The following is a 23,383-nucleotide window of genomic DNA, read 5'->3' on the forward strand; positions in this document are numbered from 1 at the left end:
ATTTAGTATGAGAATCTCAGACCAAACAAATGCAAGTCAAATTCTGACACTTTAGGCTGTGGTCTGACCGGATTAGTTGTACTTCAGAAGTAATTGTTGTCAGGGTCAAAAAGTTGATCAATATCAAATGTGAAAAAGCAGGTATTTTATTTCTGCGATTAAAATATTTTTATTGCATTTTTCAGATTATAATAATGAAGATGAATTTGGAAGAAAGTTGAGGTTCCTCTTGCAGCAGCTTCCACCTGTTAATTACAGTTTGTTAAAGTTTCTGTGTAAATTTTTAGCTAATGTAGCATCGCATCATGAAGAAATTTGGTCGGCAAGTTCTTTAGCTGCAGTCTTTGGCCCGGATGTTTTTCAGTAAGTTAGTTATAAAAGTTCATGTAGTGTTTTTAAGTGAATTTGACAGTGTACATCTGTAGTCTAAAGTCTTTCCTAGTCTGTGAGTAACAGTAGCAAGTACACAATATATTTTGGGCAATATCTGTCTTTCTGTTCCCCCCCCACTCCCTCACCCAAGTTTTGTCTTACAATTTTGCTTGGATTTAAACAACAGTTTGTCTATAAACTATGGCATTAGAAACCACTGGTTTGATTGTTGCATTACTGTAATTATATTGAGGTTTGAATTTTTTAGAAATAGTGTGTAAAATTACTATTTGTAGCAAGAAAGCAGTTCTGGGACAAGGCTGTTCAAGTACAAATGTATACTGGGGTTTCCTCTCAACAGGAAAATACTTAACTTTTTGTGAGGAATATTTAAAATTCAGTTGACTAAATAGTTGTTACTTCATCACTTTTAAATATAAACTAGTATAAAGCTTTATAATGCAGTAGCGTGAAGGCGTGCTTAAAAGTCTGTGTGTTCAGAATGGGTTAGGGATAATGGTGTGAAATGTAGCCCTTAGTCATAGAAGTCATTCACAGGAGTTCTTTGGGGAAACAGTTGGATTTAGATTTTTAAACTAAAACGCTGTTGAAATCTTTAGCATTTACACAGATGTGGAGGATCTGAAAGAACAAGAAATAGTTAGCAGAATAATGGCGGGACTTCTGGAAAACTACTATGAATTCTTTGAAAATGAAGAGGAAGATTTTTCATCTACTAATGATTTAAGCTCAATAACTGAGCAGGTAAGAATATTTTAGATGGCAATATGTTATCACTTCAGTATCTGTTATACACATTTATGTTTATGAAAGATATGTTGAAGTACAATTTTCTTTAGTATGCCTTTTGGTAGTTTGCAAACTGACAAAACCTGGGATTTCCTTAAACGCATTTTCTTAATATAGGTATGCTTGTGAAGTTGTTGCTTTGTAGTAAGTATAGCTATGCTGTGTAGAAAAATGCATAGGAACTAAACCAACAATGGTATCCTGCCCAACATAGGCAGCGTTATGCTATATAAACAGTATAGCTTTTTAATTACCTTTTTAGGAACGGAGAACTGTTTTTTAAGCGAATGCAGAACCACGCTGTTGTTGGTCTTGGTCAATAATATTTCTAGGAGTGTCTTACAGAAACACGCGGGGTCTCACACTCCACTTGATGATGTTATCAGTGGTGTTTCCCTATGCCAAAACTTTTGAATGGCGTTTCTGATTCTAAGACTTCAAAATATCATCTTGACATTAGTGGGGAAAAGTGTTGAAATTAGAGAAACAAAGTTGATTAGAATAGAAATACTCTGGGTCCTAGTATTCAACTGCCAGGATTGGCAGATTCACCTGTCCGTGTGACTGATGGTGTCCATTATCACTCTTCTGCCTTTCCTCACAACAAATTTAACTTTGTGAAGTAAAATACCGTGTCATGCTGGGATAAATAGAGATGGAGAATTGTGAGGGAAATCAAAATGTGGTATTGTGATACAACCTTCTTCTGCTGGCAAATATTTTTAGTACTGACAAGTCGTGGTATACAAGTGATAATACATGGAAGAAGTACTTTTTGTATCATCAAAGCCAGGTTTGTGAATTATTAATAAAATCTTGGCTCAAACCCTTCCTCAGAAATATAGAAAGCTATAAACTGAATTTTCTCATATTCAGTTGGCTTAAGAAATGATGTATGTTCTTTAAAGAGGAAGAAGGGTAAATAAGCAGCAGTTGCTGAGGAAGGTAACAAGGAATACTGAATTTTTAAAGCTTAGCTATCCCACGAACCCCTCCTCTAGCCAGACAGGTAAGGCAAGTACTAAGGCAGCTGGTTGCTTCCTCTTCACTGCAGTAGACACCTCACCCATTGGTCTGGTCTGCCAAGCGTGGGCAGCAAGTTCTGGATTGAGCAGCTTCTGCTCTGCTAGCTCTTCTAGCAAAGTGCTGCAGCTTTGCAGTGTTTGCTGTCTCTTCAGCTCTTTGCAGGAATATGTCTAGCACTGAGAACTGACACAGCCCTGCTGCATGCAGGAGGCTGTTAAATAAAGCTGGGCGGTAACTTCTGCGACCGGAGGCTGAGGGCTATCGCCTGAGGTTGGGATGACTGCTCTTTAAAGTATAGTTAGTTGGTCTGTGCTCTCATGCTTTGAAATTACTGACTTGTCTGTGGGTCATTCTATGTTTTAGCAAAAGGGTTTCCCAAGTGTAACAGTCTGTGTGGTGTGTGGTTTTGTTTTTTCCCTAAGTTTGAGGCCTGGGGGGGTGTCCCTTTAACTTCGTGCGGTCTCCACCAGATGTCAACAGTGCGCTTCTGTTGGGTCCTGCTCCCTCCCGGGCTGCTGCGGTGGGGGTGCAGAAGGGCTGCTGCCCATACTGGGCGCAGCCCCACTGGCAGCTGACTGTGTGCTGGTGGGCACGGGTCACTGGCGCATCCTCTTGCAATTCCAGAGGAAAGTCAGGGATAAATACGTTTCTTGCCCTGAATGTAGCGCCATATAACGTGTCGCACCCCTCTTAAGTACATACCTCCTCTCTGCCTTCTGTGTTAGTCTTAAACTTCTAAAGTTTCAATTTTCCTTAATTCAGTGGTTTTGTTTTATACTCGTGTAGCAGATATTATAAAGCATGTTTTCTTGAGGCTACTGCTGATACTTTAATTCTTGGGTTTGCAAGTTTGGGAGACCAGACCCAGTAATCAATCACAGAGCGGTTTTGCAAATCACAGCTTTGTTGTGTTTACTTTTTTATGTTTTAGACCTAGTCGCTTTTTAAAAAATGAAGGTGGCTGTGTTGAATTGTCAGTTGGCTGTATTGTTTTAGTTTTTAAATTGGCTATATTTTACTGCTTCAGTAAAAACATCTTCTGTGTTTGGAAACAAAGAAACAAAGATAGACAAGGGGCTTCACAGAAACTTCTCAATGCTCTTGCTCCTACATTTGCCATTGTAAGTATTCATTCAGTACATCAAAGTTTGGATTCTTAGACTTCTACATTGCCTTCCGTAGAAGGGTTTGAAAATGCTTCTTATATATGAATAAGGCTACCTATGGAATAGAGGAGAATTATCTGGTCCTGTTTTATATGTAGAGGAAGAAAGGTTCTGTGCCTCGTGACTTCAGTGTGGCTGGGATTTTGTTGTTTCTTGATTCTGCTTCTGTTCATTTACTGCGTCAAAGGTGCTTCTCTTTTCAGTTTTTGTCCAGTGTTTCAAAAAGGTTATGTAGGTTTTTTTATGATGTGGAATGTATGGTTTTACATAAAAGCAAGTACAATGTGTCTGTTTTTCTAAAATTAAAGTATGTTGTTTTTATACCTCGCATGCTCTTTTAATTCCTCGGACCTCTTAAAAGAACTTTTCAAGCCATTAACTGCGAATAAATCTTTTTATTAGATAAATGATCTCTTGGAAGAGGAGGAAGATGTAAAGCTTGAGCAGTCTGAAGAACTTCCAGAAGATGGCACAGAGAAACCTGTTGAAAGGCCAGCTGTGGTGCATCTAGATAGGACAGGGAGTCTCTCGGATTCCAGGAGCGTTACAGCATCAACAAGGTAACTTGTTTCTGCCTTGGAGTTTGGGTTTAAAGTTTGGAGTACAGTCTGTTCTGTCTGAGAGAGACAAGCTGTCAGGCTTTTGAGATAAGTGGTGGTGTCTACAAACTGAAGCTTTAGAAGTAGATGCAGTTCTTGTAGTAGTAAAATATGGGATAAAGTAACTGTTCCCAAATTCAGAAGAGGAATGCCTGTAGAACTCAGATTGGATTAACTATGGTGATTTATGCAGAGAAAGGGAAAAAGGACATATTTTAGTGAAACTGTAAAGTGGTATTTAAACGGTAAATTTTGTAGCAGAAATGTAAAAAGAATCTGAATATTGGTAGATGCAAACCCATTCTGTGCCATCTTTCCATCACTCTTTCAGTGGGAAATCCTAGGACTATTTCTTGTCACGTGCTAGTGAGCAGAGATGTGTCCTTACATGACCCTAATTAATTTCTAAACCTATGAGAATTTTTGTCCATTTTTTTTTTATGCCCAGTTTGGTCAGGTGTTAAATGAGAAAAGAACTTTCTTATTTCACTAGAGTACAGTGGAATATATTTCATAAGCAATTGTAATGAAGAGTCTGTAGATGTGATTACTTCCTGAAAATATGCTAGAGAGAGAAAACACCAGAGATGAGGAGGAACTATATATGACCAAAAGTGTAGTGGAGAGCAAGTGGGATAATATTGACCATTAATGATTTTTAGGTTGAATTTAGACATTCTAAAAAGGCCTTTAGTAGGAGCAATGTGGAGGAAATTTTGAGCACTTTAAAGATGGCATTTTGTAAGGTTATGTGTGAGACTTTGTAGAATGGGTTACTTGCAAAAAACCTTCATTTGAGGGTCCAGAAAGTCTCCTAATTTGAGTTGAAATGGAGGCTCTGGATACCCAGTTTTGTGAAAGTTGATTTGCTAATATATTTGTAAAATACCTGAAGATCCTTCTTCAGTTAATTTAAACTCTGCCAACTAGATTTATCTCGGAGGCTGATGTTTCTTTATCAGTGTAGGAGTGACGTGAGTGGCACCTATGCACAAGCTGAGGTTTAATTTGTTAACTGCTTTTTAGAAAAAAGTTATGAGAAAAACGTGTAGAAAGCCAAGGTCTCGTATTGTCCAAACAGGTGTAATGGCTGCTGAAGCTGGAGCGACCTGTGTTACCTGCCTAAGAGCCAGACTCTGTCGAGGGATCTGTTTGGATAGGCTCTGCTGGTAGAGAGCTGTGAGCAAGTTTGGAAGTTGCGAAGTTTAACACAGGCAGGAGTATTGGAGTGGGTGTCTGCTTTTAATTAAGACCAATCCTCATAAAGGAGCTGTGTTAACTTAAAATGGTGCTTCCATTTCAGAGCTTATTTGCGCTTGCTTGTAATACACAGGTTTGTTTTACTTGCTTGTAGTACACAAGTTTTAATTTTTAAGGCTGCTTTACTTGCATTATAGTTTACATAGCTCTGCAGCATGTGTTAGCTATGGGCGTTGCATGTAAGAACTTGTAGGGAGGGGTGAGGGAGAATCTATAATGAAAGTGTGACTAAAAGCAGAAGAAATGCAGGGAAAATCACAAGTAAGTTTACCGCCTAAGACTGAGTAGTCTCAAGAATGTGGTTTTCAGGTTGAACTCTGTTCAGCTGCTTGGCTGCACGCTTTCTTCTACTTCATTGCAATAATTTCTAAAATATAAAATAATGAGAGAAACATAATTCTGTTTTGTAACTTAAATTATATTTTAATAGTTAATTATCCTTGTCAGCAATCGAGCTGTTTAATTTTAGTTTGAATTAAAAAAAAAAAGTTGCTGCAATTGGAATTTCTACAAAAGTGCTCCTTCTTCCAATTAAAGTTTTAAAGCAATTTAACTATTCACAGGTATTTAGTTGCTTGCGGAATGTGTAAGCGCAGCAGTAGTAACAAACTCAACATGTTTGAGAGTTTAAATTTGATAGCCTGAAGAGAAAAACATTTTACTTGATGTTTAGGGTTAATTAAAAATTAATAGGCATTAATTATGGTTGGCATTTTACATAATTTGTGGGGAAGGGTAAGGAGGAATCCTGTAGAAGAAGAAAGAGAATTTTGACTATAAAACCGTAACAACTGCAGGAAACATTTAAATAAATAAAAAAATCATAAATTACAGGGAATGAGAAAGTATGCTTTATTAAACTTTTAACCACTATAAATACTGTAAATATTTTTCCAAACTTAAAGGCTTTCATAGCATGCATTTAATGGCCTTTTTTTGTTTTAGTTTCTTGATGTAAAAAAAAAAAAAATTAAAAAACACAGATGTTAATGCACGTTTATTGGGATGTTTGTCTTGACATAGGGCCTGCAGCAGCTTATAAAGGAAAGAGGAGGAGAAGTATATCTTAAACATGATTCTTGCAGTTCCTTAACCTGGAGTTTTGTTGCCTCTTTGCTGTTGTCAGATTTTGGGAACTGAATATCTGTTTATTTTTGGTCTCTCTGTGGAGGGAAGGAAAAGAATGCTGAGGTTGCATGTTCCGCATGTTAAAGATTGGTCATCTTGATTCATACGATGGGGTATATGACCTTCCTTTTAGTTATTTGGACTATAGCTTGCTTATAATTTTGCTCACTACCTTTTTTCTTTACTCGTTCTGTTTGTTCTTTCTGAAACATATGACCTTCATGTGCTGCATGGTGTTAATTTGACTTTGAGTTAGAGAGAGAGCGGGTGAGAATGCCGATAATCATTAATGCAGTTTGATTTAGTGGCTGCTTGACAATGTTATTTAAAATAAACCTGTTGAGCGATCTTTAAGCCCGTTACCCAATAAAGGAGCACTTGTTGCACACAAGTTGACACTGTGTATGTAAAGGAAACATCGTATTCTCTGTTACCAGAAGCCTTTTCACCCTGGCTCTTTCGGTTTTGCTGTCCTGACTTCCGGAGGAAAGAATTACTGACTCAGCATTGCAGCTGACTTTTAAGATGTGCTGTTGAAATAATCACTTTAGAATCCTTCTCTGTCATTATTCCAAATTTTTCATCACTGTGCTTTGCTGAGCAGTATTTGCTTTACTTCTTGCAGTTCATCTCAAATATTGTCCGTCAAAAGCCTAATATAAAAACTCTTGATATGTTCTTGGGGCTTTTCAAAATTATATGTGTAAAAATATGAGAGATGGCAAGTAGTAAGTTCTGTAAACAGTTTGCTTTGTCTATATTAAATGAAGTGACAAGAGTGAGCTCCTCACTGTCGGTGTGATATTTTTGTTAACCCTTTTTTGTTCTAATTTGCTCTGATCAGTGAGAGAGGCAATAATATTAACAGCAACAAAGTGAGACGAAATGCATATATAGTAAGGCTAACCAAATACAACAACTGCCTGAATTGCTAGAAAATATATTATTGTTTTAGTTCAGCGGTCTCTTTAACATCCAAAGACTTGTCCCTACTTCCATCCTAGAAAATCTGTGAACAACATGTTAGGAAAGCTTTCAAGTGTTGATTGGGCAGCTTATTGTCAGGAGTGACCTCATGTTGCAGTCTATTTCTATTTAGACTGCAGGGTTTAGTGCAGCACTCCAGAAGTACTGTCTGACAAGCAGCCATTGAATCCCAGCAAGCAGTATGCATAACCAGCAGCCAACACCACGCTTTGCTGTTCTTCAAATGAAGCGTTTTTACATGAAGTGCTCATTTGGGATAGCAAAAATAATCAGAATGGCCTGTAAAGTTCTGCTGCACAGGTAAATATATGAAAGGAAAATGTTGCTTTGATATGATTGCAAATAAGACTTTTTTTAACTTTAAAATTATGTGAGATTAAATGTGTTTTGGAGATATTGTGAAATGAAATAATGTTACAAGTGATTTTTTTTTAAAATGACAAATAAGAATAGGTGTACAGTCAGTAATTTACCAAGAAAAACTTTGAAATGTTTTGTCTCTAGCTAATGTATTTTTCTGTCTCAAGGTATGCTTTTATCGGGACTTTCTATGGGTAGGGAGACAGTGCAAAAGGGATTCTCGGGAGTGGGTTAGCATTATGAAACAAAGATGTTTACCTTTCTGTGTCTTGCTGTGTCATGCTGCGTTAAGGCTCTTGTGTAGCAGTATAAGTTACAGCTTTTAAAAAGTATCCTTGAACCGTGGTACATCGGTTTGGAAGTTGTAATGTATTTTCAGCTAAGAGCCATCGACACATTTCTTCCAAAAAGTGCTTAATTGCAAAAGTGATTAGTTGAAGACTTAAGATATTCTTTAAGTAGTAAGAGGATTCTTCAGGCTTTGCAATACTGCTGATTTATGCATGTTTTTTGCTGGGTACCTCTAATGCATCTAAAGGTGTTTAATAAAAGCACTGGTGAACAATCCTATGCTGGGGGCTGAAGGTTACGCAGCAAGATGGAAAATTTTGTTGTGAACCATGTCTGAAATCTTTTGGATTCTTTGGAGATGAGTTTGATTCTCCCCACTCTTGACACAGTTCCTTATTGTGTCAAGTGGTAGAATAAAAGGATTCCAGGTCATCACAGTTTCTTATAAATAGTATTTGTACTTGTGCCCTTGACTGATTTTTTTTTTCTCTCTTTTACAACTAGAGTGTTGCAGTGTTCTGTGCTCCGATTGCCTTTCCCCCCCCCGATTTGTCCTAAGAGTGACTGTGTTTTAATAGTAAATTGATTTCAATGTATACAATTATTTATTAGTACTTTTAGAACGTAAACATACCTCTTACAATGCAGCTGTTGTAGAACTTACTGAAAATGCTGAGATCAGATACTTAAAACTACATTTTTCTTGTTTTGAAATCTTACTCAGATTCGTGCTGATGCTCCTCCTCTCTTTTATCTTGTTCGTGAAACTGGACTTATTCACAGCTTCATGTCTTCATTTTTTTTATTTCAAGTATTGTCAAAACAAAATGTGTTTATTAGAAAACTTACTTTGTACAAGTAGTAGGGCTATGCTGAACTTCTGTGCACAGAAATGTCAATGAAGTGTAAATATCTTAAGTTGTAAACTTTTTCTTACCATTTCTTTGTTTGAAAGAAAAAACCAAAATGCCCTTGTGTTCACCCTCAGTTGTTTGATCCAGCAGCTTTGAAATTAGTGGCTACAAAATCTGGCTTCTACATCAGGTGTTCTAATTTTCCAAAGCCATGTGGCAATGTCTGTTTTGAAGTAGTAGTTCAGAGCTGCCTGTTCTATCAAAGCACTTGGAATAGATCTGCTTGGGTTTTTCACCTAGGCAAACAAACACACAAATCATAAAATGAGCTTGATTCAAAATCAAGTTTTCATTTAGAAAAAAGAAAAAGGAAAGAAATTAAAAACTTTATAAGCACCTGCTTGTTCAGTTATTACATGGTGATGGTTAAATACAGTGCACTCTGCTATTGGCCCAGTACAAGTTACCTAAGGCAAAAGGGCATAATTATTTTAAATAAATACTTTAACCACTTTCCTTATCAGCTAGTGTTTGATTGAAAGTCCTTTATTGCTTGTGTTTCGTGTACTTAGGGGAAGAAAAAATAGAAAGTCTGCTTGAGGTGGTCTAATTATCTTACCTCTTTGGTGGTAGAACCACTAATAAACTTGGTAAGGTCTAACCAAGATATTCCTTGCTGTATTAAAACTATTTTTGGGTGAGCAAAGAGACTGTCTACATTTTTTAGCGCAAGCAAGGCTAATAATCAGTCAAAACTATCTCGCAGAGGTAGTACCTGTTCAATTCTCCAGTGGAGTGACAAGCTGCCTCGTATTTCAGAGTTTATGCATTCATGAAAATAATATTTAAAATCAACTTTGGCTGCCAACAGTGTTGTTGCATGGTAAAGAGTAGACTAAAATTTTATTTTTCAGCTTTTTGAGCTTAGTTATATATAATAGGAAGGAAAAACATTTCATTACTTCCCTCTCCACTTCCTAGTTGAAAGGAAGTTAGTATTTTTTTCTGAATAAGATATGTAAGTTGCAACTCATTGCCATTTACAGTAGAGTTTTCTTCTTTTATTTCATTTTTAGCATATTTACCATCACTTTGTCTAAAATTTAAGTATTTTGTTTATAATGAGAGAATTTTGATCATATTAATGGAAAATTGTAGAGGGACCACATACATGTGAGTTAACTTACTTGAACTTATGTTAGTTACGCTGATTTCCACCCTTCCACCCCTTCCTAGGAGTTTAATATTCTAGGCTGAAGTGGCTTGTGCTAGGAGATTTCCAAATGCTTTACAAATGGCTAGCTTGTGTCTCAAAGCCTCTGGAAAGTACCTGCCTTGCACTTGAAATGTAGCTGTCCGTGGAGAGCGCTGCAGATCTGTTGAATGTTGCAGAATAAAATTACGCAACAGTCTGACAGGCGGGGAGGAATCCCTATGAATTGCAACTGTGGAGGAAAGCAGGGTAATTTGGGATTTGCTTTAGGCACAAGGTTAAAATCTGCATTCTTAAGCAAGGTGTCAGGAAATCTTTGGAGACTAAGTGATTAGTATTTCCCATGGGAAAGACTGTACATCTGAGAGCTTATAGCTGCACAATATACTAAATATTGGCTCTTGAGAGACAGAAATCTGCATTGCTACTTCTACAACTTTGTCTTATGATGGCATTCTTTAAGATTTCTTCATCTAAATAATAAAGGGGCTGCAAATCAGTGTTTTCTTTACATATTTATTCTACTTTCATTAGCCGCATTACGTGCAGTCTTTAAGTATTTTCTAAGTTGCTTTCTGTTGATTTCAAGACTTTTATTTAGTGTGATAAGTTTTTGCATTACATTAACTTATTTCTTCTTTATTGCAGTGCTCACATCTCTCCCATAAGTATCTTGCCAGCCTCTGCAGAGTAAGTATGATGAAAATGTTTGAATTGTGCTGTTACTAGAACATGCATAGAAGATATGTCTTCTTTCCAGAACAAGAAATGCAGTAGGTTTGATGATTACAGTTATGAATTAAGACATTCTAGTATGAAGTATTTCACTTATGGCATTTAACACTAATGCAGGAAAAACCTAATGTGTGTCACTGTTGTTGACTGCAGAAGCATGAGAGCAGAGAATGGTAGAATCTAGATTCCAAAACACTTTGGTTTTATCCTTAGATACATCATAGGTGTTTGACTTTAAAATTACGGTAGCATTCACATTGTATTTTTAGCACTACTTCTAGTTGTTAATATTGAGTACCGTTCAGTGGAATTGCATGTACAAATGGGGAAGAAAAATAAACGCACAATTCCAGAGTTAAAAATGGGGTAAAATAGTTTAAGATTCTTACAGGAGGATTTTTTTATAGGCCTAATTGCGTATTTTGGATGAGCTGGCTAAGAAGCACTCAACAGAGTAGTTCATTTTTAAAGAATGCTGTTCTTAATGTATCTTTGGGTATATCCTGTGTCCTTCATCAGGTACTTGCTCATTGTCTCTGCCATTTGTTGGCTTTTGCCTTTTAAAATTACAGCCCCATTCAGGAGGGGTTGCAGCCAGCTGTGCTGAAGCGGTACCTGCTCCAGGGTTGACTCTAACCTGTTACAGACACAGGATTTTACTGTCACATTAATATATTAGGCTTTTATAAGTTGTTGTGTATAGTTATTAAAAAAAAAAAAAAAGTTGGTCATTGTAATGTGTTGATTACTCTTAAAATACTGTTAATAGACTTCATAATACTTTATGTAAATCTTAAGAAATAAAAGATAGTAGGTGCAGTAATTTCCACTGCCTTTTTGGAAAAGTTAGTCTCTTTTTGCCTTGAAGTACTTTTCATCAAAGATTTCTGTTGTGTGTAAAGTTTCTCTTTCTTTCTGCATAGCTGATCAATGCAAAAGGAGAGTTCTTAATACGAATTTTCTTTTTTTTTTTTTCTTTTTAGCATTTTAGAAAGAACAATTAGAGCAGCTGTGGAACAGCACCTTTTCGACCTGCAGAGCAGCTTAGATAATGATCTTAAACACATACAGCAACACAGACTGGGCTGTAACAATGAAGCAAAAAATCCCAGCGGGGATGAGGAAGGATCTAACAACCAGTAAGATGATTTTTTTTATCTGTAACGAATTCCATAGGATTGTATATCTTAACTCCTCCAAAACAAGCTACCCGTCCCCCACATCAACCCAGAATAAAAGTTATGACTTGCTATTAACTTCAATTTATTTCATGTGTTAAACCAAATCAGCTTCCATCAGTTGCCAGTAATCGACAGCCCTTGAAGCAAATATTTTAAATGATCTTATAGCTAAAAATGTTGTGAAGTATAACTGCTTCACTGCTGAATTCTGTGCAAGTAGCACAAGAACTTAAATTTACCCCAGTGCTTTCATTCATACTCACTAATGTTACTTATGACACAATTTTATCATATGAAAGCTAATGTAGGTGCTGTGTCAGTTTCTTTACCCTATCTTTCCACGTCCACATAGCTATTTTACTGCTCTGGCTGCCAGTGTCAGCAAAACAGCTAAAAATGGATAGAATGAGTGCTGCGAGTTTATTTGCATAGAGTTTCAGCCTCATTTGATCAGCTTTTATTTTTATTATAAATCTTGCCAGGTTATGAGTGTAGTGATTGCCATGGCAGCATTGAGAAGTTGGTACATTTTGGTGCTTTATTAAAAATAAATGGTCATGATTAATACCCAAACTCCAAAAATGTGTAGTTAAGTAAGACTTCAATACCTAAATTCCTTTGTGGCTCAGAGCCCGAAATATGTGAAGTATTCAGAGACTCGAATGCTGTTTTCTAAATTGTTCAATCTTTACTGTTTTTAGAAGTCTTATCTACAACAAGAGGTCAGACTAAAGTTAGCAGTTGATCATAAAAGTAATAATCATTGCTGGTAACGATCAATTAAAACCGAGTTTTAGTGTTAGAGATTTAATGTCTTTGAAGTAATTTATAAGTAAGTGGGTAATGGCCTGGAAGACCTGTTGTAGCTGAATTCCTTCAGTTACTGCATAAGTGCTTTAAAGGCTGGCTGACTTCACAGAAACAGAGGCTAAAAGTACCATCACTGCAGGTTTGAAACCAATATACTTTTCTGGCACAGTGACTGTTTCAAATGCTTCTGATCATCGTTCCACTGTGGATTAACCAGAGGATACATGATACCATTCTTGAAAGAGGTTGTCGTCTGGGTCCTTTAAAGCAGTGCTGCCAGCAGACTATGCACAAGGCAAATACAGAGTTAAATGAATAACTAACAGATGCAGTGATCCAGTCCAAATTTCTTAGAACTAACTTAAAATAATTGCTGGAATTAAGAAAAAAGAGTTAAAATGTTGATTTCTGAACCATCCTGTTTGGTATCTATAGAGGAGGAGCATTTTTTAAAGTAGTTTGGAATTCTTTGTGAGCGAGGAGAAGGAAGGCAACGAAGTCCAAGGCTTGTGATGAATTACAGAATCATGTGGTAACAGGGATGGTGGCATGTAAAGAATATATGGACATAAATACGATATAAGTTAGTTTTAATCTGGTTGTACTGTTACAAGCCTTAAGCTGAATTCTAGGAAGATTAAATGTTAGAAATCATGGGATTTCTTACTGAAGGGGAACATAGTGATACTATGACTGGTATCAATATTAAGAGCAGTGTAGCCACAGCAACTTCAGCGAGTCGCGGTAGTTTCAGTATGTCATTGCTTCTGGCTGTTGGCACTTTTATTCCTTAGGTCAGCGTAGTAAGTGGGGGATGTATGCCTGACTCTTAATACAAGAATAAAACAAATACATTTTAATAGGTCTATCGTACTGTTGTAGAAAACCTCAGAAGTATATATAAACTACATAAATAATTAAATTTGTCTACAGGTGATTGAAATTGTAGATATTACCAGAATCTTTGGTCAGAATAATTTTGTTGGGGAACCTCCCCCTACCCCCAAAGTCTGATACTGTTTAAGAGGGGGAGTGGGAACTGCGGTGGTTTTTTTTTTTTTTCCTTTTAAAGGTGGAACAACAGGTTGCTAAAGTCTTTCTGTTCTTATCTTTAGGAATGATGTTAATGAAGATAATGACACTGGTAGCAGTGAGAACACAGGAGGCTGCTCTGAAGTATTGGTTTGCACTGATTTAGACAGTGAAGCTATGAAACATGATACTGTAACTGAGGAAGAAGAAAGCGTTCAGGTGAGAGGAAGAGCCTCCTGTATATGAAAATCATAAATTACTGTGACTTTAGCAAAGTGCTTTAGAGATCCAAGTTTTCCTAATAGCTCTGATGTAGCCTTACACGGTGCTGTTGCTCTGGGCAGTTAATTGCCTTCTCTGCTGTGCATGTTTCATAGACATGCACAGAGAAATTTGTGTACTTTGGTGCAACTTGTTTGGACCCTGACTAATGTTTTTCTATTGGTCTTTCATAGGTACCAGCCCTTCCTTCTGCTCAGGTAAGTCAGTGCATCAGCCAGCATAGCACCGATTAGAATAGTATCTGTGTTAGTAAAGGCTTCCTGGGGAGCAGAAGATCTAGAGCTGTGACTGTAGCATAGCCCACAGTTAGTCACACCTTTTACTGTGTCAAGAAAGGGTAGAAGTAGCTGTCACCTTGAGACTCTGCAGCCTCTTGACTATGCTTGTGCTATAAGGTGTGGTTTTGTAATTGGCTAATTACAACCTTTTCTCACTGTTTCCAGTTTCTTCTGTGGTAGGCATAGATATCTGGTTCTCTTCAATACATCTTCGTCTCCTTTCTAGTTGAAAGAGGTTCTGTTACTTGTCCTTGGACCTCTTTCCTTAGATATTTGACTTCTGCTGTGCTGATAGCTTGTGTCCCCCCCATATTGATGTGTTCACTTAGAATTCTGATACTTGAGGTGTTCAGCAAAATAAAAATGAAAGACAATTAAGACTTGTGACTTCCTGAAGAGGTTCAATGCTTAATATTTCATCTTGAAAAGTATCAGGATTGACCATTTGTATTTCAAAGCAGAAAAATCTGTCTAGAGTGCTGCTTGAGCACATACTAGGATGTGATGCTAACATGCTTGTAAAAATAAAATACTTAGTCGTATTTTTGAAAAACTGTTTTACTCAGAAAATACAACGTTAATTCTACTTGAAGTTCAGAAAGCAACTGAAAATGTAAACAAGAAACCACAGGACAATCAGGTGTCATAGATTTAATTTTGACTTTGCTTTTATATATTATGCTTGAACTGAACAGCTTCATGTCACTGAAAGAAGGAAGTATGGTATACAGTTTGAATGGAAGCACAGTATTGTAGCAACTGTAAATGTTGAAATAATTGTTTGCCCTATACAACAAACATGCCCCAGCTTTGCTTTGAGCTGCAAATTATTAGATCTTCACGTACAATCAAACATGGAGGTTTGTAGTATGTATGGCCTGAATTTGTAATGATGGCCTGAACTGTACCGGCATTTTTTATTAGCGAGCAGACATGAGGGTATATTTATGTGATCAAGCGATGCTGTAAAGTATGTGCTGACAAAAATGAAATAAGTATATGCAAGAGAATACAGTTTCTACCACTCTGTATGAAATAGCACATATGCAGCTGTCAGATAAGCACTTCTAATGAAAAATTCAAATCTATAGTTCCTTATTTATTTGGTAAAACTTTTGTTGTCATAAATCTCAATGACGAATTCTGTGGGTAGAGAGATTTGCTATACATGTGTAGAGAACTTTCCTACAATGGTTTTTAGCTGCTTGCCTGTGAGTCCATAAATCTTTCTGAGGGTTTCCTGAAAGATAACTAGATAAGCAAACCTATGGTTAGTAGACTTAAATTAACTAGAAGAATTTAATGGGTCTGTGAACTTGAAAGATAGAAATGGATGCCTTAGCATAGTGAAACTGTGAGTCTTGTATGGAATCTATGTTTTTATTAAAACAAAATGTTGCTGTAGCACTTTTCACTTTTGTAATGTATTCTTCTCCTAGCCTTCTCTTTGCTTTCACGGATCCCAAATGACTCTCTTGAATCACCTAACAAGCCAAATTTTTCAATTGTTCCCACTAAACTAGCATATTGGTTTAGAATCCCATTCTGTAAATTAAAATTTCACAGAATGCATTGATTGTCCAGGTTCTTTCCTTTCTTGTTATAAAAAAAGTATTAGATTGTTATCCCATAGTGCAAAGTGTGCAAAACATGGTGTCGCAACTAGATGGTATTTCATCCAATTCGGGTGAATACTATGTTTGCAAGAACTCTGTTGAAAGTAGAGGGTAGAGTTCCATATTTCTGCCATAAGTCTTTTTCTGACTGGCTATTGTAAGTCATCTTTTATTTGTAGTACTTGTTTTAGGTTTTCAGTCTTTTGACAGTGAAAGCCTTCAAAAGCAGGAGAGCGAGTTTCTCCTATTAACTCCTAACACTTCACTTCCTCCTGACTTCCTAGTTAAAATATATGCTGAGCTTTAGAAATCAAAACTCAGAAAATAGAAATGTAGATGGAGAAACAAAAATTGCAAATCGGTGTCTTTTCAGTGCATTTTGTGCAGTTTCAATGGTTTCAAAGAACAGCTGAGAAATGAGAATTCTTATGAAGTATGTGCACTTCAGAGTTCCAAGTATGTTACCGTGCTAAGAATATGAAGGGGAACATGATGCTCGGGAGCGCATGGTCATGTATAGATGCACTTTTGTTGTCATGCCTGATGTAATTCTTGGCCTCTTGATTTTTGATACATTTCTGTCCATTGATATCAGTGATAAGGTGGTGTTCTGGGATGCAGTTTTGTTTTTTCAATGTTAGTTTTTACCTTCTTGTTAATACACCATTTCAAATGTTGTTGGAGAGCTGTATCTTTCAGGGAGATGTTAAAGGGAAATATACTGATCCTTCTGTATGAAGGGACTTTGAGAGGAGCGTGTGGGGTTGTAGGAAATGAAAGATGTGCACGTGAGCTCTCCTTTGGGTCTGAAATGGAAACAGAAGCAGCTGTTCCCACGACTGCAATAAGTGGGACTATGTAAGACTTGCACAGCTCATCTCCAGGGTGGGAATTATCTTCTGGAGTATAACAAATGCACTGTAATTAAAAATTGTGTCCCCGAATTGGAATTTGACTTGAGGACTGGAGTAATGTAAACAGAATAATGGAGTTTTGTCTGATAAGGGCGAATATTACTGTCAGCAGTGTAAAACTGGCAATTGTTATGTATAGTTGAACTCACCAGGTAACTTTATTTTATATTCTGACATTTTAAAGATCACTTGTGAGAACTTCTTGAAGTCTGAAACCAGATGTGATCTGTTATTTTAAAATGACACACATTTCAAATTTCTTATATTCCCCCAAATAAGAGACTTTTTGAAGAAATCAAGTACTGGGCTTTGGCGTAAATGCTTAAAGTAGTCAGTTGTCCGGTGCCAACTTCTAGTGTACAAAATGGTGACATGTATTCATCTGAACTTGTTTTGTGAGATGGTGTCATAGAAATGCCAGCATTTCTTCATCCTCTTCCAGTTCTGTTGCTGCTTTATTTAGTTACAGGGATTAGTAGCTCCTTTTAGAAAGTCTGTCAGACTTGTTTCATTTCGTATCTGCTGAGCGCAAGTCTACATCCAACTAAGTTATTTTTGAGGCTAGGATATACTTACTGCTAGGATTTTAGTAACTCGAAACTTCATGCTATGATTGGCAATTTGCAGTAGACCTGTTGGTGTTAATATTAACAAAGAAATAACAAAAAATGGTTTGTCTGAAGAATGGAAAGTCATTGTCTGTCTTCTAGTGATAAAACACCTGGGTACTGGCCTTACTTTAGATGTTAAAAAGTATGATCTCTGCCCCGACACAAAAAGCTGTGCTTTTAGTTCTTGAGGGTTTTTTTGTGGTCAGTGATGATTACAGAAATGTTTTCAGCTGAGAATGTCATTACCAAATCTTTCTAAACATACTTTCTGCCAACAGACTGCAGACATATTATTGAAACCATGTGATAAAGATGCAGATGTTGATGGAGAAAATAATAGTGAAAGGTATGTATTTTTCTTTTGTCACTTGCCTGGCAGAATGTGTAACTTCAGTTTTGAAAAGTAAGTGTACCAAACTGGTGATTTGTGACAACACAGTATAGCATAAACATACAGCTTTTCACATGTGAAAACAGAGAGGATAAGGTGGAGTTACCTTTTAATGATAATATAAAAGGCATGGAACTTCATGCACTTAAAAGAGAACATAAGTACAAGCCTTTATGATATATATCATGGTCTTTTTTGTGAACAACCCTATGTTCTGGCCAAGAGAAATAGAAGAAAAAGTTATTTTCTTTAAAATATTTTTGCACATTTTATTGCTCTTAATGATTGAAGAATTAATGCTGGTAATAGTGACTAGCCATAAAACTTTAAGTTCATTTGCAGTTTGAGTTCAGCATTGATTGAAATTTCAGTTTGAGTTAAATTGACTTTTAAAATATTTACTCCCATTTTGAGAATAAAGGTCTGAGCTGTTTTTATTTCCAGCTCGGTTCAAGTCCAGTTGTTTACATGCTTGAGCTTGAAATTCTGTGTGAAGAACAAAGCGGGGGGCGGGGGAAGCAATGTAACTTTTCCTCCCCAGAATTTTAATTATCACTTTAAGGAAATACATTGTATATCTGCTAAGACTGGACTAGGGTATGTAAGAATAAAATGTGAAGGGAACGTATGGTATTTACTGTCCGTTAAGAACTTGTATTTAAGATGATAACTAGGTCTGTGTCTTCTTTTTAGGCAAAATAGTATATTGCTTGGTGGCAGTGATAGAATATCTTCAGAGATGTTTCTGGTAAGGTTATGATTTCATTTATATACAGATACACAGCATCTTACAAACTTACATGTAATACAGATATGAAGAAAACCAATAAGTTTAGCTTTTAACATGTTATATTGGTTGGCCTGCTGCAAGGTTTGCAAAACCTCTGTTAGAGATCTCGTCATCTCACTTCACAGAAACTTTTGGCAGCAAAGCAAGCTTACACTTATGCATCTCGTGTAAGGAATGTTTTGTAATGCAAATGATGGACTACAGTTGGTGGGGGAAGCTTGTTTAGAATTCTGAGCTAGGAAAGAAGAATTTTTTTTTCCCCCAGAAAATTTCCAGAAGTGCTGGAACTGGCACTGATTAGGTACCTGATTTCCAGTTGCTAAAAAATAATAAAATTGTTCTGTTATTTAAATACAGGATTCAAGTAGCAAGACTTGTGATCTTAATGCAAATACTGACTCAGAGGTGTCAGGGGATGGCAACGTTAATGTTTCTGAGGAAGCTCTGGGTGTCCAAGTACCACGTCTAGATCTGAAGAATGTATCTGATGGTGACAAATGGGAAGGTAATTTTCACCCTTTAGGTCACAATATAGTTAGCTAGTAATGATAAATAGAACATTTGACAAAGTAGAAGAAGCAGACAACTTAGGCTTTTTTCTTTAGTTCAATTGGAATAATATGTTCCTATACACAATGGTAAGATCAGCCCAAGTCATGACGTAGGTCCCATCTTGTTTCAGACTATCTGCAACTTAATTAAGGACCTTAAAAAAACTGTAAAGAAAAAATAGTTAAAGGAGCAACTAAAGAAAGCAAAAAAGCCGAACTTCATACTAGAGGTTTGGTGGCTTTTTTTTTCTTTTTTGAAAAGTGACTTATGGTTCCCGGGACCCTGAGTCTCGCATCCAAGTCCTTAAAAATACTTTCTCTGATTATGTCATACAGTTAATATTCACCCTGTGTCTTGGGGTTTTTTTTGTTTTGTTTTTTAAATGTAAGCTACTGAAGTTCTAATACTAGTGAATTTGACTTAAAATCACTAAGCTACTAAACACAGCAATTTATATTTCATTTATTCTGAAAAATCTGTTGGTGGTTTTGTTTTAAACATCAGGAATGTCAAATGTTGGTTTCCGTGTCATTGGACAACTTGAAAGAGCTCTAAATTTTCAAATAAAAGTTGAAGTTGCAGATGGATATTATTTCTGTGCCCCTTCTCCCTCCATTGTTTGGATTTTAGGAAAAGCAAAATGTTTGAAACGTGGTTATCTCTCAGACAGGATTCTTTGTTTGTGACCCTATTCTTCATGGCCTTCCAGGTTTAGCAAGCCCCTAAGCTTGTGACTTCACTGAACTTTGTTGCTCAAATGTCTGGCAATAACTGTTTAGACTGTTGTTTTACTTATGTAAAAACATAACCCCTTTGTAACCAAAGCAAAACACTCCTGTCAATATCTTCTTTTCAAAGTACTTACCTTTTTACATGTTCCTTATATCCTGTTTCCTCTGCCTAGTGTTGATATTCTGAATCATCAGACCTTAAAAAATGCAAGTGATATAGTTTGCTAAAATACTGTGAACTGTCACCAACAGTACACTTGTATTTGCAAGTTTTTAAAACTGGAAACAACTTGGTAGATACAGTACAGATTTACTGCTCAGGGACGAGGTTTTACCTTCCAACAGGCTGTTCCAGTGACAGCTATTCTTTGAGGTGCCTGTAAGCGTCACGGTCAAATGTTAGTAAGACACTGGTAACAAAGAATGACTGTACTTAACTTAGGGTTGCTGTGTTGTAAATATTAAAATCAGTGAAGTATACCTGGGATGTACGTAGTTTAACAGTGCAGCATATAGTTGTAGCGTGTCAGCACATAAAGCTTTGTCCTGAAGCTCAAGTGGTGATAACTTACTGTTAATTTGTCACCAGTGTTGACTGTTTTCCGAATTATTTGCCTGCATGAACCCATACTTCCCTTTCAACCCTTTTACAAATGATGAGGTTTGCAACTTGTGATTGGCTTACTTAGGTTTGTAAAATATTTGCTGGTTGGCCTTCTTGAGCCATAGCAAACTGCACATTCAGAGTATGTCATGTCATACCGAAGTTGATTTGCAGGCATCTGAAGACACTGAGTCCAGATTTTCATTCCTGTTGCCCAAGTTAATAACTTTGTCTAAAGTTTAAAAAAAAAAAATCCTGCTTATGTTCTCAGTGTTTTATTTACATTAATTGCTTACTTGCACATTACATTTTGTTGCATCCTCTATTTGTGTTAATCTGATTTAATACGTATTCTCAGAAGGTTTGTGGCTTCCATTTTCATTATTTCCTTAAATCTGCTCATAAAAGTTGCTTTGGTTTTACTTACCCAAATAGCTTTATGACCCTTACTTTGACAAGAAAGTAGCATATCTGTATATAAATCTATATTACAAGCTTCTTGGTAGTAAAATCATGTTATTTTGCAAGAGGTGTTATTTCATTGCAAAGTGTTTTAACTTTGGCTATTCTTCAGTCCTGTTTAGAGTGTTAATTAGGATCTCAGCCTTCCAAGGCACTGCAAGTCCTTGTGGCATTCCGCTGAAGCAGATTGGCTTTGTAAAGAAATCTATACTAGTCCAAATCTTGTTACAAGATTTGGGTTATTAAAGCCTATGTGATAGAAAACTTAAAGGCCTGTAACCAACAGAGTTCTTGACAATGAACATCAAATGCTTGCTGGCTTAAGGCAAAAATGCAGATCAGTTAATCTATATTTCTGAGTGTGTTTTCTGCATTTGTCCTGCTTTTTGGAAGTCACCACCATCTCTATTATTTACAAGCTGTGAGCAAAAACATATTTAGAACTTGTCTTTTGTTAATGTGAGGATGCATGAGACTCTTATTATAAACGACAATAAGTCTTTACTATTCCTGTGTCAGTTCTTTGTAAACCTTTTCAGTAAGAAGTTCAAATTCGCTAAGGACTGAGCATCCTTACCTGCCATTGAAATTGCTTGGAAGCTGAGAGTGCTCAGGGCCTGGCCCAAAAGATGGGATGTTTTTCCCTGGTACTGTATCTTCCTGCTTTACATGTTATGTATAGTTTGTTCTGACTGTGCTGTGTGTTCACTTTAGTATTTTTGCCATTCTTTTTCATTTTATTAGCGCCATGCCCTATCACTTTTCCCCTCATTGATTTCAAAACAATGCATCTGCAGAGAGAAGGGGAGGGTAAGTATGGTTCGCCATACGTTCAGTTATCTGCCTTTTCATAGTTTATGGTTTGCTTTCTAACTAACCCTTCACCTGCTGTCCCTTATATCTTGGGAATGTTCTGATCTGCAATTTTTTTGTTTGCTTTTTTCTAAAAGGTCCCCTTCTTGTATCTCGTACTGTGTAAACAGGCAAGATTATAGCTTAAAAACAAAACAAAAAATCCCAATAATACTTAGTAAATGTACAATGGAAAGCAGGTACAAGGGTTATTTTTTTTAAAGATTACTTTGTGGGTTTTATTGTTGTTCTGCACACTTTGAACCCAGTTTTCAAATTTCTGATTTGAACTGGAAAATATAGGCAATGCTGAAAGGAAAAAGGGGGTGGGATTTTAAATTAAAGTGCTTGGAAGGCCACGTCAGCTTTTTGTTAGACAGCAAGAAAACAGTATCTGAGAATTGTAAGGGATGTTAGCAACTAACTTTTAATAGGGATTTAAGAAAACTGATTGTTTTGGAATCCCCTGCCTAAAAGAAATCACCTTCCACAAATTAAGAAATCTCTTTTTCTCAGTGGTGTCAAGATGGATTTAAACTTAAAACCCCAACAACACTCCTTTAAACAGACCTAAGCAAATGGGTATTGTACCTAAAGAGGTATTTTCAGGCTTACCTTCTTCAAAACCAAGAGGACAATCTTTCAAAATACGTGCGTAAGGTATGAAAACTAATTTCCACAGCAAAATATTGCAATGGACAATAAATACATCCTTCTAACTTCGGATTTCTGATACGTAAATAAGGCTCTTTAACACCGTTGAACTGTTCAGAAACGCATACTCCCAAGATACACTTTGAAAAAGGGATCCTAGTGTGCATACTTCGTTTCAGTACTTTTTTCTTTCAATTGTTATATGACAGAATTTGTAGCTTTCTGATGTATTTCAATGTTTTTATTCACTTTGTGTATGACACCACATCCTTTATAGCATACGAGACTAAGCGTTGGGTATGCGTTTTTGTTTCCTTTTGACTCTTGTTCATAATTCTGTTAACAGAAAAGTACCATTTTGTGTCCCTTTTTTATCTTCTAGATCCGTTTCCTGCTTTCAAATCTTGGCAGGAAGACAGTGAATCTGGAGAAGCTCAGCTTTCCCCCCAGGCTGGAAGGATGACTAATCATCCGTTGGAAGAGGACTGTCATCCGATATTGTCACATCGTAGTTTGGATTTTGGGCAAAGCCAACGTTTCTTACATGATCCAGAAACGTTAGATTCTTCATCCAAAGCACTTTCTTTTGTTAGGTATGTATTTTAATGCAATTTGGTGGGTGTTGCTGCCGGTATGAAAATACAGCTGTTTAAGAACCTCTCGTGGGTTTTCACAATATGAATTAATTGAAGACCAAGGTCAAATGCAGCATTACATGGCCATTTGGCTGTTCTGCCTGCCCAGGAACTGCCATAGTGAGTCAGACCAGGGGTTCATCTGGGATGGTATCGTGTGTCTCAAAGTGGCCACTAGCAGATGCCC

The 23,383-nt window shown here is 36.7% G+C and overlaps 1 protein-coding gene across 3 annotated transcripts in view; it reads left to right on the forward strand.

Annotated features, from left to right (window-relative positions):
- Positions 1-23,383, forward strand: part of FAM13B (family with sequence similarity 13, member B) — a 40,619-nt gene that overhangs the window by 5,868 nt on the left and 11,368 nt on the right. For 2 of the 3 annotated variants that reach the window (XM_009322686.1, XM_009322688.1), the window contains exons 4-15: positions 186-363; positions 993-1,137; positions 3,777-3,934; positions 10,715-10,756; positions 11,785-11,940; positions 13,908-14,043; positions 14,280-14,303; positions 17,804-17,871; positions 18,610-18,664; positions 19,064-19,211; positions 21,800-21,865; positions 22,944-23,154. In XM_009322686.1, the coding sequence (XP_009320961.1) occupies positions 186-363; positions 993-1,137; positions 3,777-3,934; positions 10,715-10,756; positions 11,785-11,940; positions 13,908-14,043; positions 14,280-14,303; positions 17,804-17,871; positions 18,610-18,664; positions 19,064-19,211; positions 21,800-21,865; positions 22,944-23,154 (1,387 nt within the window). The remainder of the gene's footprint in view (positions 1-185; positions 364-992; positions 1,138-3,776; positions 3,935-10,714; positions 10,757-11,784; positions 11,941-13,907; positions 14,044-14,279; positions 14,304-17,803; positions 17,872-18,609; positions 18,665-19,063; positions 19,212-21,799; positions 21,866-22,943; positions 23,155-23,383) is intronic. The other variant, XM_009322687.1, reaches the window with a different exon arrangement.

Source organism: Pygoscelis adeliae, unplaced genomic scaffold, assembly GCF_000699105.1.
Source record: "Pygoscelis adeliae isolate BGI_AS28 unplaced genomic scaffold, ASM69910v1 Scaffold34, whole genome shotgun sequence".
NCBI classification, from domain to species: domain Eukaryota; kingdom Metazoa; phylum Chordata; class Aves; order Sphenisciformes; family Spheniscidae; genus Pygoscelis; species Pygoscelis adeliae.